A 15,272-nucleotide genomic window follows, 5' to 3' on the forward strand; every position below is an offset into this window, starting at 1 on the left:
AATGAGCTTGAAAATTATATTTCATCAAGCTTACAAAAGTTTTGAACTCAATAGTTTTGTAAAAAAAACTCTCAGAAGAATCGTTCTATATGCAATATAATATTTTCTTACAGTATAACAATTCGTACCTCCTAAATCTTGTTTACGAGTGTTGAACTGTTGCTACGAAAGCGGAATGTAAACAAACATCCTGACTAGCGTTACTCGGGTGTAATGAACTGGATTGCGTCCGAAATAATGTCAAAAATTTTGCTCATTTTCACCAGCTCTTAACTTCTTTTGAGTTTTGGCAAAATGTCTTTCAAGGACTTGAGAAGTATTATATTTTTAATCGTATCTAACACCCATTTTTGAAAGCTCTGAGTTTTCGACAAAATCTTACAATCATCGGTATGTAGGGGATTCATTACCTACGGGTCGCAGGAGCTTCGAGATGGGTCGTGTAAACCCATTTACAGCCGAGTATTCTTGAGCTATGGATCACGACCCAAACTTGATTGTCAGGGTCATAAAAATCTACTAATGGCCTATGGGTCACGACCTAAACTTGATTCACAGGGGCTTCCTAGATGAGTCATACAAATCCACTAACAGTCTTGTTATAAATGTATTTATTGCATCACTGGTTTCACTAATTTTGAAAAACAAACAGTTCCATGGGTCACGCTGATCATGTTGATTTTGGGTCACGGCTGAAAAAAGTTAAGAATAGTATGTATATATGTACAATGTATGTCACAGTAAATACCTGTAAATTGGTCAAACCTAGGATTTACTGAAGTGACTTGGTAAAGGTGTGAAAATAGGAATGTAAAGGGTCAAAAATGCAGGGTTTCAACTAAATTGTTTATCATTATCAGTTGATAAAAAGCCCCTTTTCTTTTCAACTGGTGTTTGAGTGAAAAATCTGCTCGCTCAGTCATGGGGAGAACACTGATTGCTTATAATGGCAGAAATATGTATAGTAAATTTCTCTTATTTAAATAAACAGTTTACTCAGTGTTTAAAAAATACAAGGTGGTAGCACAAACCAAGCATTTAATGTCATAGTTTATTGGGTTTGAAATTAAACGTAAAGGTGCCATGGGGCGCTTAATGGTGACTGAGGTGAAGTAAAAACACAAGAATCACTTGGAAGTTATGAAATGATTTTGTAATCATTGGCTCAATTTTGGCTCAAAATCATCTGCAGAAATGCGCAACTTTGTCACACTACATTTTTAAGTATATTTTCCTAGCATGGTGCTATGTTGTCTGCACATTCCTCCATTCGAGCATTTAATTTCTATGAAAACAAAACAAAAATGTAGAGAAGATCGATGAAACACATGGCTACTATGCCTCCACAACCAGTCTGCAATTTGACTGCAAACCTCAATGCATGTCTCACAACAGTGATGGAGAGATTGGCAAAGTCTTTCAACAGGCTTTTTGCATACAATGAATCAGCCAGTGTGATATGTGGTTCACTCACCAATAGGAAAAAGCAGTATGACTTTTTCCTACAAAGCATGAGATGCTTCATGCCAGTGCTTTGCGTTGGGCGTGATCGGCCGACTAGCTGTGGAGGCATAGTAGCCATGTGTTTCATCAATCTTCTCTACATTTTTGTTTTGTTTTCATAGAAATGAAATGCTTGAATGGAGGAATATACAGATAACATAGCACCATGCTAGGAAAATATACTTAAAAATGTAGTGTGACAAAGTTGCACATTTCTGCAGATGAGAAGTGGTTTTATTCAATTCATACATTGTAAAAAAACCTGCTCCTAGGAAAATTACAGTTTGTGTAGCTGCTACTCCCAACAAGTAAGTGCCTTCTAGCACCTTGATGTTTTATTTTCAGCCTGATAAACTATGATGATAAATATTTGGTTTGATGTGTACAACCACTTTGCAAAGTTTTTGCCCTCACTTTTTTAAATAATCTCAATTTTTTTAATAATTTCCTCAATTTTTTAAAAAATCATTATTTGCTGAAGCCTTCACAGCATGCAAATGAGAGGTGTACAGAGTCCATCAAACTGAAAGATACCCTGGCCACATCGCCATATGGCAATATCAGGTCATTGTCCTCACAAACTGGATACCGCTGGCAGTTTATTTATAAAAAAACATACATCAAAATACATTACAATCATAACAAGCATAAAATCATAATATAAATGTAAACTCAGTTGTAAGATCACAATCTTATACAATCAGAAATCAAACATATAATCCTGTATCGCATATTAAATCTTAATTCGAATATAAAATCCTAAATCGGATATTGAAATCGATAATAAATCAGATATAGAATTCATAATCCATTTCATTTTCAATTTAAATCGTTCGATTTATACAGCATTATACTCTTCTTGTGCCATTAGTCAGTCAGTCTTCTTATCTGTCAGGTGTATGGTCCAGTGAAGTAGCTCTAGGGCAACTGTTCCCAACCCTTTTCCTCTTCCCGCACCCCCAGAGCAATGTGACTTACCTTCCCGCATCCTCTTGGATAATGTTTTTTTATCTGTTAGAAAATTCATGTTTTCTTTCTGTAATTGATTACGTTAATTATCCAATAATTAATTTCTATGAATTCTTTTACTTATTGTTCAAATGTCTTTTCGACTGCGGCTAATATTTAATTTTAACTTCCTTTTTTTTTTAATTAATTCAAAAATGAAACTAAAAAACTATTATTTTTATATATTTTTTTTTGATTTGCAAAGGAAATTCATCAAAATAGTTCACTTGTTGATTCCAGCCACAACAATTATAACAGGCATCTTCAACCTGTTACTCACGAGCACCACAGTGCTCCCTGAAGTACCCAGAGTGCTCAATGCTCTTGCCTGGTTTCGTGCTCGCGAGCACTTGATCAACGTTCCAATTAAACACCACGGAGGAATTGCATTCAAGGATTGAAATCACTATTTCATGAATTGGTATGTTAAACTTGACATAAAGGTGCTCTTCTTTTAATGATGGGTACAAGCAGTGCTAGTGACTGGAAAAGGTTGAGGACCTCTGAACTGTAAATTAATGTTTCTTTGACACTTGACTGAATTTTTTTACTTTTTTTCCTGAGTCGTGTGTACATGACAGTATCAAATCTAAGCACAGCATACTAATAACACGAGGTACTAATGTAAACAATCATCTTCATTTTCCTGAATAATCAGTCAACATTTCGTAATTTTTTTTCCCTTCTCACACCCCCAAAAATGCTTTCTCCCGGTTGGGAGACTGCTCTAGGGAGATCACTGATATTACCACTAGTATTATCATTAATACTCTGGTTTTTTTCCCATTCAAATTTTTCAGGTGCACGAATATTAAATGTTTTCTTTTATATTTTCATTCTTGCCTATGTTATTCTAATTCTAGCATTTATTGAAATGATGCGGGCGTTGGGTTACCCTAGATTGATATCATTTGAAAATTTTAGACAGTCAAATTTTCCTCTCGTGGCAGAAATACTCCAGTGGCTCGTCAAAAGGTAACTTTCTTGACCATTGAGTTAATTTCACTTCCATATTGTTATTGTAGCTATTAAAATTTAAATTGTATTTTTTCTTTTTTTAAAAATTAGATATTTACATCATTGTGTGTTTAACTGCTGTCTGCTGAGTCTACTAAGTGCTTTTATTTAGATTAACCCCTTGAACTGAAATGATGAGTCCAGCTCGCCATGAAATTGTGCCTGAGCAGTGCTGCCTGAAAATGAATTCCAGTTCAAGGGGTTAAATGGAAATGAACTTGTGGGAGAGAGTTATTTTTTAATGTAACTAATAGCATAATAGGCATTAATTTTTTTTTAGTTCTATAAGAGAAATAGAGGAAAAAAATCCATTTTGTTGTAAAGTAAATTGTGCCATTGATATTAAAAAAAATAATTTTTGTTGAAATGTCCTTGATATTCAAAATTATTTGTCATTTTTTCCTTTTTATGTTAATGAATAATTTGTCAGCTATGTGAACATTAATGTAAATTACAGATATGACCCTAATGTGGAATTGCCATTTGATACAGAAACAGAACAAGATCGGGTTCTATTCATCAAGTCAGTGGCACAATTCATGGTAATACTGATTTTATATGATGTCATACTTTTTGCTGTTGTGTGAGTGTAATATAAGAGAAATTTTTTTTTCACCCATTAATGTGTTCAATGACATAAATTTTTTTAAACCAACATAAGTTATTATTGCATATGTATGTTATTCAACATCAGCTGAAACATTGTACTAAGACTGGTTTTATTGCTTCTGATAGAAAAATTGGTTTCATCAAAAGTTGGGAATAAAATTAGGAATTTTATGTTATAGAAAGAGATTCTGTGAAGAAATTTCCATTAAAATTTTTAATATTTATTTTAGATTACAAAAGATTCCTTTAGCAATACAGGGCTTTTATTTTCCCATCTTTTAGGCCACAAAAGCACAAATAAAGCTGAATACAAAGAAAATGTATATTGCTGATGGCTATGCAGTGAAAGAGTTGCTGAAAATAGCTTCATTGCTGTATGAAGCTATGAAATCTAGACCTGAAAATGAGAATGATATCTCAAATGAAGATGAAAATGTTAATTTTTCATTTGATATCTCATCGAAGGTAAAAACAATAAATTTGTTTCATTAGCAAGAGAATTTTGAACAAACTTTTGATCATACCTTTAAATAAACAGAATAGTGTATCACACCATTGAAAATTCACAACTTACCATTTATTTGTTTCAATTTTTTTCTTTTATTTGTAGTTTATAATTGTAGTCATTCTTGTCATGCCACAGTTGTTTTCTGCACACAAGGACAGCATTAAACTTTTTTGATGTGTCTCATCCAGAGGTTGGCGCATTAACCCTTCACTGGACAGGAGACATACCGTGGTAATAATGCGTTCTTATGTCTGTTAATTTGCTTATTTTTTTTCAGTTGAGAGAGTTGAAACTTACCAGGCAAATGGCGTCAGAAATCACAATGAAAGGAGCATCTTTATTTGATCTTCTTGGGAAAGAGGCCGAGCTGAAGGTAAATATTTAATCATAAGATCTTTAGTATATGGGTGTATCAATATATATTTTTATCAGAGAAAAATTTTATTGTGAAGGAAAAAATGTATTTGATCACAATTATGTCTTTTGGTTGCTGTCACATTTTGAATGGTTTTCAGTTTCCTGTTGACCTTAAATAGAAGTACAGTAAAAGCTCACTACAACAATACTCGATATAAAGATAAATTGCTCTACAATATTTTTTTCAAAACTATTTGTTTATTGTTTGGAATTGCCTATATTTCTAATGTTAAACTACTCTTGATACAACGACATCTTTTATCATGATAAATCCCTCTATAAAGATAATAACAATAATAATCCTTCTATAATAAAGATATGTTTTGAGGAGATTGTAAAACTGCAACAACAATAATTTTTATATTTCACTCAAAATCACTATATTTCAATATATTTTTGAATTCCTTACAATTTTTCTTTTGAGGTTGAAGAATATAGGTATTTGATAACATGGGTATTTTGTACTATCTACCCTCCGAATGTGTTAATGAAAATGCCACAAAGCTACTTTTTGTGGAGTATGCAAAAGTAATGTAATAGAAGCTACTTTAAGGGTGAAACAAGCAACTGAATTTTTATTCATGAATTAATCCACTAGAATTTTTTACTGCCAAATAAATGCTTATAAATGCATTTTATGGTGGTACAAACAGTGGCAATTCAGAAGAGATGCTAACAACAGCATAAATTTGGTGGTGTCTTATGCTACCTCTCAATATAATGATAATCCTTCTACAATAATATTTTTTCTTGGTAAGTAAAGTATTGTTGTATTAAGGTTTCACTGTAATATCACAATATGAATACTTTTTTATTTTTGATTTTTATTAATTTTTTTTAAAGTACGGTAACATATAATAACCTAAAAAAATCTATGCTTGCTCATACTTATATGAAACTATGTCTCTCAGATGTATAGGTACCATTCTATAGGGGTTAATAAAATTCAGTTTTTAATAAAATGTTAATACGACAAAAAATATATGAACTGCATATACAAGGTGCATAGGAAAGTCTCTTTATGCTGGAATAACTCAAAAAACACACATTAATCTTAGAAGAAAATTCTTTGGATTAGAAAGAATGTAGAGCTCAGATATGTCATTTATATTGTAAGGGGATAAATAGTTATATTAAAATATTAAATAACTTTTATTTGGTCACCCTGTCCTAAAAAATCCAATTAGAAGGCCCAAAAAGTTTTAAAGTGCAATATTCTCACTTAGATATTTGAATTAAAAAATGGCTGAAAATGAGGGAAAGACAGCATATGAAGCATAGAATGAGCTTTTACATTAGTTTATGTGGTTCTTACCGTCTTTTTTTCAGTGGTTTTTGAATTCAAATACCTAATCGAATATTGCACTTAAAAACATGCACCTTTTTTTGGCCCCAGGAGAGAGAGACGGCAACAACTTTCTAATTGGGTTGTTTAAGACACAAGTTAATTTTTTTATTTTGATAACCATACAACCCCTTGCAGTATGAATGACATATCTGAGGCCTACACATTATTTGGGTATTTTTCTTATTGGAAATATGCATTCTAGGACCAACGATTCGTAAGTTATTCCAAGAGATACAGGGACTTTGCCAATGTACTGGGAATAGAGTAGTGTTTTGAGGGGGGGGGGGGGTCACACTGTTTCATGCAGATACATGTCAACTGGTCTTAAGACTGGAAATTTTCCTCTATGTTTTGTGAATGAAACATTTCATTCATTATTATCTTTATGCTTTTCTTTTCGTTTCTGATATCAATTTTTATTCATTATGATTTTAGTTTCATAATATCGCTTTTGTTTGTGTAATAGGAAGTTCGATCTTCTGTCTTAGCTAGGCAACTTGACATCACTGATGTAGAACAAAATTTGCAAAATGTTACAAAAGCTATAGAGGTAAGAAACAAAAACAAGTTCTTTGTCTGAAATAAGAATTTTCTTTTATGAATAAATTTTTTGGGTTGTCATTATTTACTTTAGAAAATACACATTTTACTTTATCAATGACAATTTTTATTTGATATATTTATATATTGCATGACATAATTTATTCAATATGATCCAATTTTATTTTGCAAAAGAAAGAAAAAACTTAAGGTTTTTTTTAATGATTATTTAAAGGAAGAAATAAAGAAAACAACACTGATGATCGAAAATATTGCTTCAGATGAATCTACCCTTGATAACAAAATTGATAAGAAAAAAGCAGATTTGGAGAGAAATCAGAAAAGGCTCCAAACTCTTAAATCTGTCAGGTGAATTTTTTCTTCTTCATATGACAGAAGAATTAGTCAATTTAATTTTTATTCACAAGGATTGGTGTGATTATAGCACATAAATGAAGCAAATATAGCAAATATAATGTTTTATGGGCATTTTTCTTTTGTGTATGTGTGTGTACCTATTACAGGCAATTTCAAAAGTCTGGCTAATGTGCAGAGTGGCCAAGCTTTTTTGGATCAGATTTTTGTCAAAAATTATTGCAATTTTGTTTATAAACTTTATACTGACTCTAAATTTCTGATTCAGGCCTGCTTTCATGGATGAATATGAAAGGCTGGAACAAGAACTTTCTGTACTGTATGAGAAGTATGTCACCAAGTTCCACTGGTTGGCTTACCTAGAACAGCAGCTGGAAGAGTTGGAGAAAGTTGAACAAGAAATGATACAGGTTTAAATTTTCAGTATATTAGTGAATAAATTTAGTGATGCTAAAAGAATTAAGTATTGCAAAGTTTCTTTTAAGTAAATATTCTCCAAAATAATCTGAATAACATATTAAAGCAGACATCTTCAACTCGTTGCTCGCAAACACTACGGTGCTCTCTGAAGTGCTCAATGCTCCTTTGTGCTCAGGAGCACTTGATCAACATTTCAATTAAACACTGTGTACAAATTGCATTCAGGGATTGAAATCATCCTGATTTCATGCACTCGCATGTTAAACTTGCCGTAAGAATGCTCTTCTTTTGATGATGGTTACAGGCAGTGCTTGTGACTGCGAAAGGATTGAAGACCTCTGTATTAAATGTTCTAACACAAAAAAACAAAAACAATAAACTGAGACCAACCTATCAAATGCACAGTTAAATTATTTTTATACAAGATCACAGCAAATATGCACACTTATATATATATATATATATAAAGCTGCCTTTGGCTCTCTAGTTAATTGCATTACAAATATAGTGTTTTTTACAACCTTTAGATTCAGGAATAAACAGGTCTTTCAAAAGCAATGTTAGAGCCTATTGGGAAAAGTAGATGACTGAAAGAAATCAAAAGGCGGAAATTTACGCCAAGCTTCTTATGCAGAAGTATGCCAGTGGGTTAATGAAGTGCTTGAAAGGAGGTGACTATAAAAACTATAAAGGGTTCATTCACACAATGTAGACTTAAAACTTTGAACTCCAGTGTTTCTGACTCTGAAAATGAAAACTGATCTTAGGAATTAGATGAACTATTGCGCTTATTCATTCTGATTCAGATGTCTGAAATTGAAGGTTTTTGATTAAACTGTAAATTTTGTTTTGTGTGTAAATAATGTTAGTTTCATAAATATATTTCATTAATTAGCATACCAATGGATTGATTATTGAAATTTATTATTTTTTATTTAAATTCTGTGGATAATATGGCACCCCGGATTATATGTTTTTTTCTTTCTTCAAACTTCGCTTGTGGATTATGTGCCACCGCAGATTATACACAGGAAAATACTGTAACTTTTTGTCCATGTGGATGGTCCTTTGCTTATAGCAAAGGACCATCCACAATGGGCAGAAGTGACAAAACTTTACCACTTCTAAACTTTTAGAAATGGTGGAGATCAGGCTGGGCCAGATTTCCACATGAAAAAGTGGATCATTTGCTTAGTGCAAGGGTTCTCAAACTGTGCGCCATGGCAACGCTGACGAAGGTTTTTTAAAGCGATTCTTTGTTAAACTGCTTTTGGGGGATAATGGTAGGATTAAGCCTCATGTAAGCATTGATTAAAGAAAGGGGTCACCGCGGGTGAAAGAATTTCAAGAACCCATTGGCCTAGTGAATGTTCTAAAAATTCAAACAACATGAATGAATAACCAAATATATTCAATCATAGTTGACTGCATTCGCCTTCCTAATTTCATTTCCCCCATTTTTTGTTTGGCTTAACTTTGGTTCTGGTAATGGGGGGCAATTTGACTCTTTTGATGAGTGGCTGTATGTTTTGCTTTATAAAATGAAATATGGCCACTCTTGGGTATCCATGATCTGTGAGATCAATAACTAGGAAGTATAGGAAAAAACTGTCATTTATCACATAATACTTTTGTGATACTTACAACTTGCATAATCCTGCTTTTCAGGTATTGGACCTCTCCAAAACAACAAAAATTGCTCTCTTGAATTCAAAAGCAAAGTTTGAAACATAAAATTGTTATTTTTTTGCCCCTTTTAGTAATAAGTCATTGGGGGAATAAGATTTATTACCCCCCAGGAACAAAAATTGTGTTACATGGTGTTAATCATAGTTAAAAAAAATATTAATAGTGAGACAAACGAATTTTTGAAACTGAAGTAATCAAGTACCCAAAATAGATGATTGGTAAGAAAAATGATGCTGGAAAGAATCTATTCTTCTCCATATACATCTACTTCCTTTAGATTTATTCTTTACTTGCACAACCAATTTTTAAATACTCTGTGAGTTCAATAAAATTTGGAGCACTTTGTTACACACAGGATGTACTTAAAATAATTTGTTAGCTAACAGCCTTTCTTTCTAAATACAAGATACACCATACTAAAATATATCATGTCTTCACTTCCATCAAGCAAAGAGAAGAAATGGCAAGAAAGATGGTTGAGAAGCTGAGGCAAGATGAATTGCTTCGAGCAGATGACACAGGTAGCTTGGATGATCTGATTTCTGGTGACTTAGGGAACAAAACGTCTGCTGGTAGTCCAAGAGAGAAACCTAGACGACCTCAACCAGCTGGAAGTAAGTGCACACTGAATGGTAGTTTGCGATAAATATAAAAGTGCCTGTTCTGAAATTTAATATATTTTGTTCAGGAATTTATCATCTCATAGCTGCCTACTTTGGAGAATGATAATTAGGGAGGTTTTTGCACAAATCCTAGCTCCATACAAAAATGAATATAAAAGGGATTTTTGAAAAACAGTGCAGGGATTTTACAAGTAAAATACTTTTTTTTTTTCAAAATCCTGACATTGTGCAAGCCATTGCTGATTAGCTCCAAATCCCCTATCATCCCCAACCAGTAAAAATTACCTGTCATTACTACTCTCAAATCAAATCTCGCTAACAAAAAATTCACCACAAGGACCCAAAAACAGATAATAGACTCAACGGGACATATGGCCAAAGCTAACACAAGTGATTCGGCAATTTTGGATGTCAAAAAGGTCTAATTGATATTTACTGCTTGGTGAATTTTGTATTTTCTCCCGAAAATTAAATATTTTTTTGTGACTCAACACAATGGCTACAATTTAAATTACACGTGTGGCTTCATTTTGGAAATAAGAAAACAAAATGAAAGACTTTTTTCCAAGTAAATTCTTTGAAAATAATTTTTCCTACCAAGAATAGGGATTTTTTGCAATCATGGTCGAAATCTGGCAGATATAATAATTTTTTGAGAAAAATTCAGGAGACGGCAGTTATGCCATTTTTTGAACAATTTTCGACTTTTGAGAAGCAACCACTCATGATCTCTTTTTGTGCTGGTAAAAAAAATTCCTCGTGAATATTTCTGACTTAAATATACTTGTTGAATGATGGAACTACATTTTTACAAGCTACAATTACTACATTATATATTAGCAAACAAACATACCTAAAATTCAGTCATTTTCATAATTAAGTAATCAATAATAACAGCACTGTAACCAATGTTCTAGTCTGACAATTAAGTATGAAATGTGCACTAATGCATAGGCAGAGATAGGCACAGACATGAAGGGCTGAGGAGGGGGTACAATACTGATAGTACATGAAGAAATTTTATTCCTGCTAATATGTTTGTAATTGATTACAGTTCAATTTTTCATCAGTAAAATTCTCTTTTCATTCAATCCATTGTTGAAATAAGTATTCCCGAAATTCAATGTCAGCTTTGAATAAGTGTTTCCCAAAGTGGGCAATCTCCCCTCACAGGGATGATGGGAAGTACCAGAGGGCGATAAATTTATGGATGTGATATAGGATCCTGTGAAATTTATGATGGGGTATGTATTGTAGGATCCATCATTTTCAGGAAGGGGAGTGATGAGAAAAAAAAAAAATTCTCAGCAGGGGTGATGAACAAAAAAGTTTGAGAAATTATGCTTTAGATCAAGCACAATACATATATGACCTACAAATTTACTTGTTGATGATGGTATTTTTCAATGATTTTGGCTGACATGGAGTTAATCCAAGCAATACAGATATTTTGATATAATTACAATACAGTGGCATCTTGACCTAAGAGTGTCTTGACTTTTGAGTAATCAAAGCTAGAAACAAAAAATATTTGCTGAGAACGCTCCAACTTGCAAGCAAATATTTGACTAATAGAAATGAAACATACAAAAAAGAAAACTTTCAGCACATGAAAGCTTGGGTGAAATATGTAATTTATATATGTATATTGGTTCGTATCAAAAAATAAATGTATATATAACCAATTTCAACAGCTTCTGGTATAAGAAGAGATCCCAATAGAAGAGTTTTTGGTTCAATGAGTGGAGGTGACAGAGATGTAAGTTTATTTTTACTTAGTACTTTATTTAAATAAAATTTACATAATGTTTCTTTTCTCAAATTACAGATGTAACTTTTAAATCATTAAATCTGGTTAAGTGAAAGGGTTTTGACATTTAACGCGGATAAAATTGGTTCCTAACAATTTATTCACTATTCTATTAACCTGGTACCCTGGAACATAGTGATTGGAAAAACCTGGGTTCTTATGAAAAGTAAAGGGGTGCTGTGAAATACGCACAAATTAAATTTTTACTTGCCTTTTTTTCACCAAACTTTTGGGTATTTGACATGCTACAGTATGCCTGCCATTTCTCTCAAATTCTTCTCAATGCTAGTAAAAATTTCTGGTGCTATTCAGAAAACAAGTCATGCATGGACAAAAGTATGATAGTGTGTTTATTAGCATATTTCACCATCTTTCTGGCCTCATGGTTCAGACCAGTCAAATAATTGCCACAAGTCTAGGGAATTTCCAGAGAGTTGAACTTTTACAGTGTATTTCTTTTAATTTGAAATTGAGAAACACACAGACAGTGTGACAATCAGAAACATTGTATAGACATTCTTGATTGATTTCGCTTGACGAAAAAGTATGCATTATTTTCAATCATATTGTACATATATACAGTACAGTGATACCTTGTCTAATAAATGCCTCAGCATACAAATTTTCAGCTAACAAAGTTTTTTCATGATTTTTGTGCCTTGGCTAACAAACATTTTCGTTGATATGGATGCATGCCTTAACATAAAAAAGCTGCGTCCTGAGCTGAATTTTAGTGCCAATCATCATAAGGGGCCATTCAAGTATTACATCAGCATCGATGGGGGGAGGGGATTTGGATAATGCTTACGTCATCAAACAACCTTTATGAAAATATGAAATATTTTTAATGGCATCTTACTCGGTCTGCCATCGACTTGGTAAATGGCATCTTACCGCAGATCACTTAAATAATCTGATGGGAATGTGCCGCGGGTAACTTGAGTGATGTAGAACGGCACTGGGGGCCACTTATGTGCTCTAAAACTACATCACATGTTACTCAAGGGATCTCTAAATGTGTCACGGAACTGTGTCCCGGGTCATTTGTGATCTGAAAATGTGCCACGGGCCACTAAAATGCTCTGGAATTGTACCATGGGACACTTAAGTGATCTGCAAATGTGCCGCTTAGTTAATTTTTACAAAATTAGGTTTGAAGAGGGCAGGCCGCATCAGATAACCCCCAGGGCCATATTTGGTCCGCGGGCCAAGGGCCTTTATGCGATTTATCATTATATGGCTTAGAGCAGTGATTCCCAACGTGGGCATTAACGCCCCTGGAGGGCGATGGAATGTTCCAGAGAAGCGGTAGAAGCTACAGGTACAGCATAGGATTCTATGGGTTAGATTGCGTCGGGGGCGCTGAGAGAAAAAAAATTCTGAAGAAGTGGGCGATGGGACAAAAAAGGTTGGGAAACTATGGTGTAGAGGGTGGGTCACAATGAATTTATTAAAGCGTCGGGGGCGCTGAGAGAAAAAAAATTCTGAAGAAGTGGGCGATGGGACAAAAAAGGTTGGGAAACTATGGTGTAGAGGGTGGGTCACAATGAATTTATTAAAGATACATTTTTTGAGTTCATAGCTTTCAAATAACATTGAAATTAATTATAATAACATATAAAGTTGTTTTCTTCCGAAATTTAAATTGAAAAAATATTTTTGGCATTAAGAAAATAATTTTTTGATCATCGAGGGTGGGGTACGATTCCCCTATGCCCCCCACCTGTGTATGTCTCTAATCCCACCAATATGCATTAGGATTCAGAGGGGCAGAGCTGATGAAGAAATTTTGCTGAGTGGGGGGGAAGAGGTCAAAAATGGCTAAAAATTTGCTTACGTAATACTTGAACGGCCCCTAACTACTGTCAATCAAGCCCGATTAGTTCCTGTCCACCTTAATCCTCTTCCGGATGTACCTCTACTTTCTGAAAATTTTTGAATCATTTCATACAAAAAGATTAAACTGAGAGAAAACAATGCATTCAAAAAAAGGAGCCTATATTTTCATAGCATGCCTTCTTTTAGAGCAAGACAAGAGCAAGTCTTGCTCTAAAAGAAAAACATCGAACTGAACAGTCTGGAGATTCAAGGAGCTTATCTTTTCCATCTGCATGTATCAAACATACCAATGAGCCGACCAAATCACAAATAGATGGGGGACACTACAAAATAAAAAGGTCTTCAGAATCTCATCATCTTATCAATTTTCAATTATCCCATTTTGAAACTGATTATTTTAGCCTTAGGTGTTTTTTAACAGCATTCAAGGTAAAGCCACCACCCTGTTATGATTTCCATTCTTGTAATGTAGCAAATAAATATCTCGGTCCACATATATTTTTCTGCAAAAATTTGAAAAATTTATCTTTAAATTTTGGGTATCTATTACCTGGAACAAATTAAATAATTTTTCATAGAAACCTATGGAAAACTGTATTTCAGCTAACGAATGCAATTCTGGAACAAATTATCTTCATTAGTTAAAGTATCACAGTATCAATCTCTGGTAGAATTATTAGTTTAGAACCATTAACTCAGTAATGTCAGTTTTTTTTTTGTTTTTTTTTATGCTAGCTAGACATTCATTCGAAATGTTAAATTTAATTTTTCTCTCTCCTTTGAACAGGACAGCTTAGATACAGATTCAGACTTAGATCTAGATGGAGATGATGATGAAGATGGCACAGAAGTCAGTGATGATGACCAAGAGCTTGAGAACCTTACAGATAAAAAAAGCATACCATCCACAGCAGGTACTCATCAAAACGATGACTTCTAGTCAAATACTGTAGTTGGTTAGTCTTGTCATTTAGAAAACATTGTGTGAGATTCAAATTTAAAAATTAAGTGGTTATTTTAAAATTTATGTAAAAATATTTATCCCTGCAAGCTCACTTGATTGTAATTTTATAATTGTTATTGTTCCGATTTTCAGAATTATATCATTAGTAAATAAAAAGTATTGTTCAGTGTATCCTGACCATGCAATTTAATCAGATTTATATACGCATAAGTATTACAGCTTTGGTATTGCTACTCTTTGGCAGATTAAACGTTGTGTTACAGTGTTTGTTAAACTGCAATCATCGTGAAAGAAATTCTATACAGTTTGATTTTTTTGATATAAGTGCAGTCCAGCAATTGTTTGCATGAGCTCTACTTGTGGGACTCCTAAAATTTCGGATGAGTGTCCTGTATTTCACATTGGATGGTTTGAGTTCAAAGTGGAAATATTTTTGATTATTGAGAAATCAATCATGTAGCTTTACAATTATATATTTTTGATATGTATGATTTTTGACAAAAACTACTTCCAGATAAAAATAAATTTATGATTTTTCTTTAAAGAATTTATCAATAGACATAATTTATTATTTCCTTCATACAACATACTACTTGTTTAAT

General features: G+C 33.1%; 1 protein-coding gene across 2 annotated transcripts; it reads left to right on the forward strand.

The window, feature by feature from the left end:
- The first annotated feature begins 148 nt into the window (after positions 1–148).
- Cluap1 (clusterin associated protein 1) lies at positions 149–14,841 on the forward strand. Of its 2 annotated transcripts, none has more exons than XM_089236630.1 (11): positions 149–316; positions 3,375–3,486; positions 3,986–4,070; positions 4,420–4,602; positions 4,923–5,018; positions 6,877–6,960; positions 7,186–7,319; positions 7,594–7,735; positions 9,883–10,048; positions 11,752–11,816; positions 14,494–14,841. In XM_089236630.1, the coding sequence occupies exons 1-11, from the start codon at positions 295–297 to the stop codon at positions 14,644–14,646; spliced, it is 1,242 nt and encodes a 413-aa protein (XP_089092756.1). In that variant the 5' UTR covers positions 149–294; the 3' UTR covers positions 14,647–14,841. The 2 variants fall into 2 exon arrangements, with proteins under 2 accessions (XP_089092756.1, XP_089092757.1); XM_089236631.1 differs by having other exon boundaries at positions 162–390.
- Positions 14,842–15,272: the final 431 nt, after the last annotated feature.

This window comes from Pholcus phalangioides, unplaced genomic scaffold (assembly GCF_987345545.1).
Source record: "Pholcus phalangioides strain wild (caught in Gottingen) unplaced genomic scaffold, Ppha-v1.0 ptg000009l_1, whole genome shotgun sequence".
Taxonomy (NCBI): domain Eukaryota; kingdom Metazoa; phylum Arthropoda; class Arachnida; order Araneae; family Pholcidae; genus Pholcus; species Pholcus phalangioides.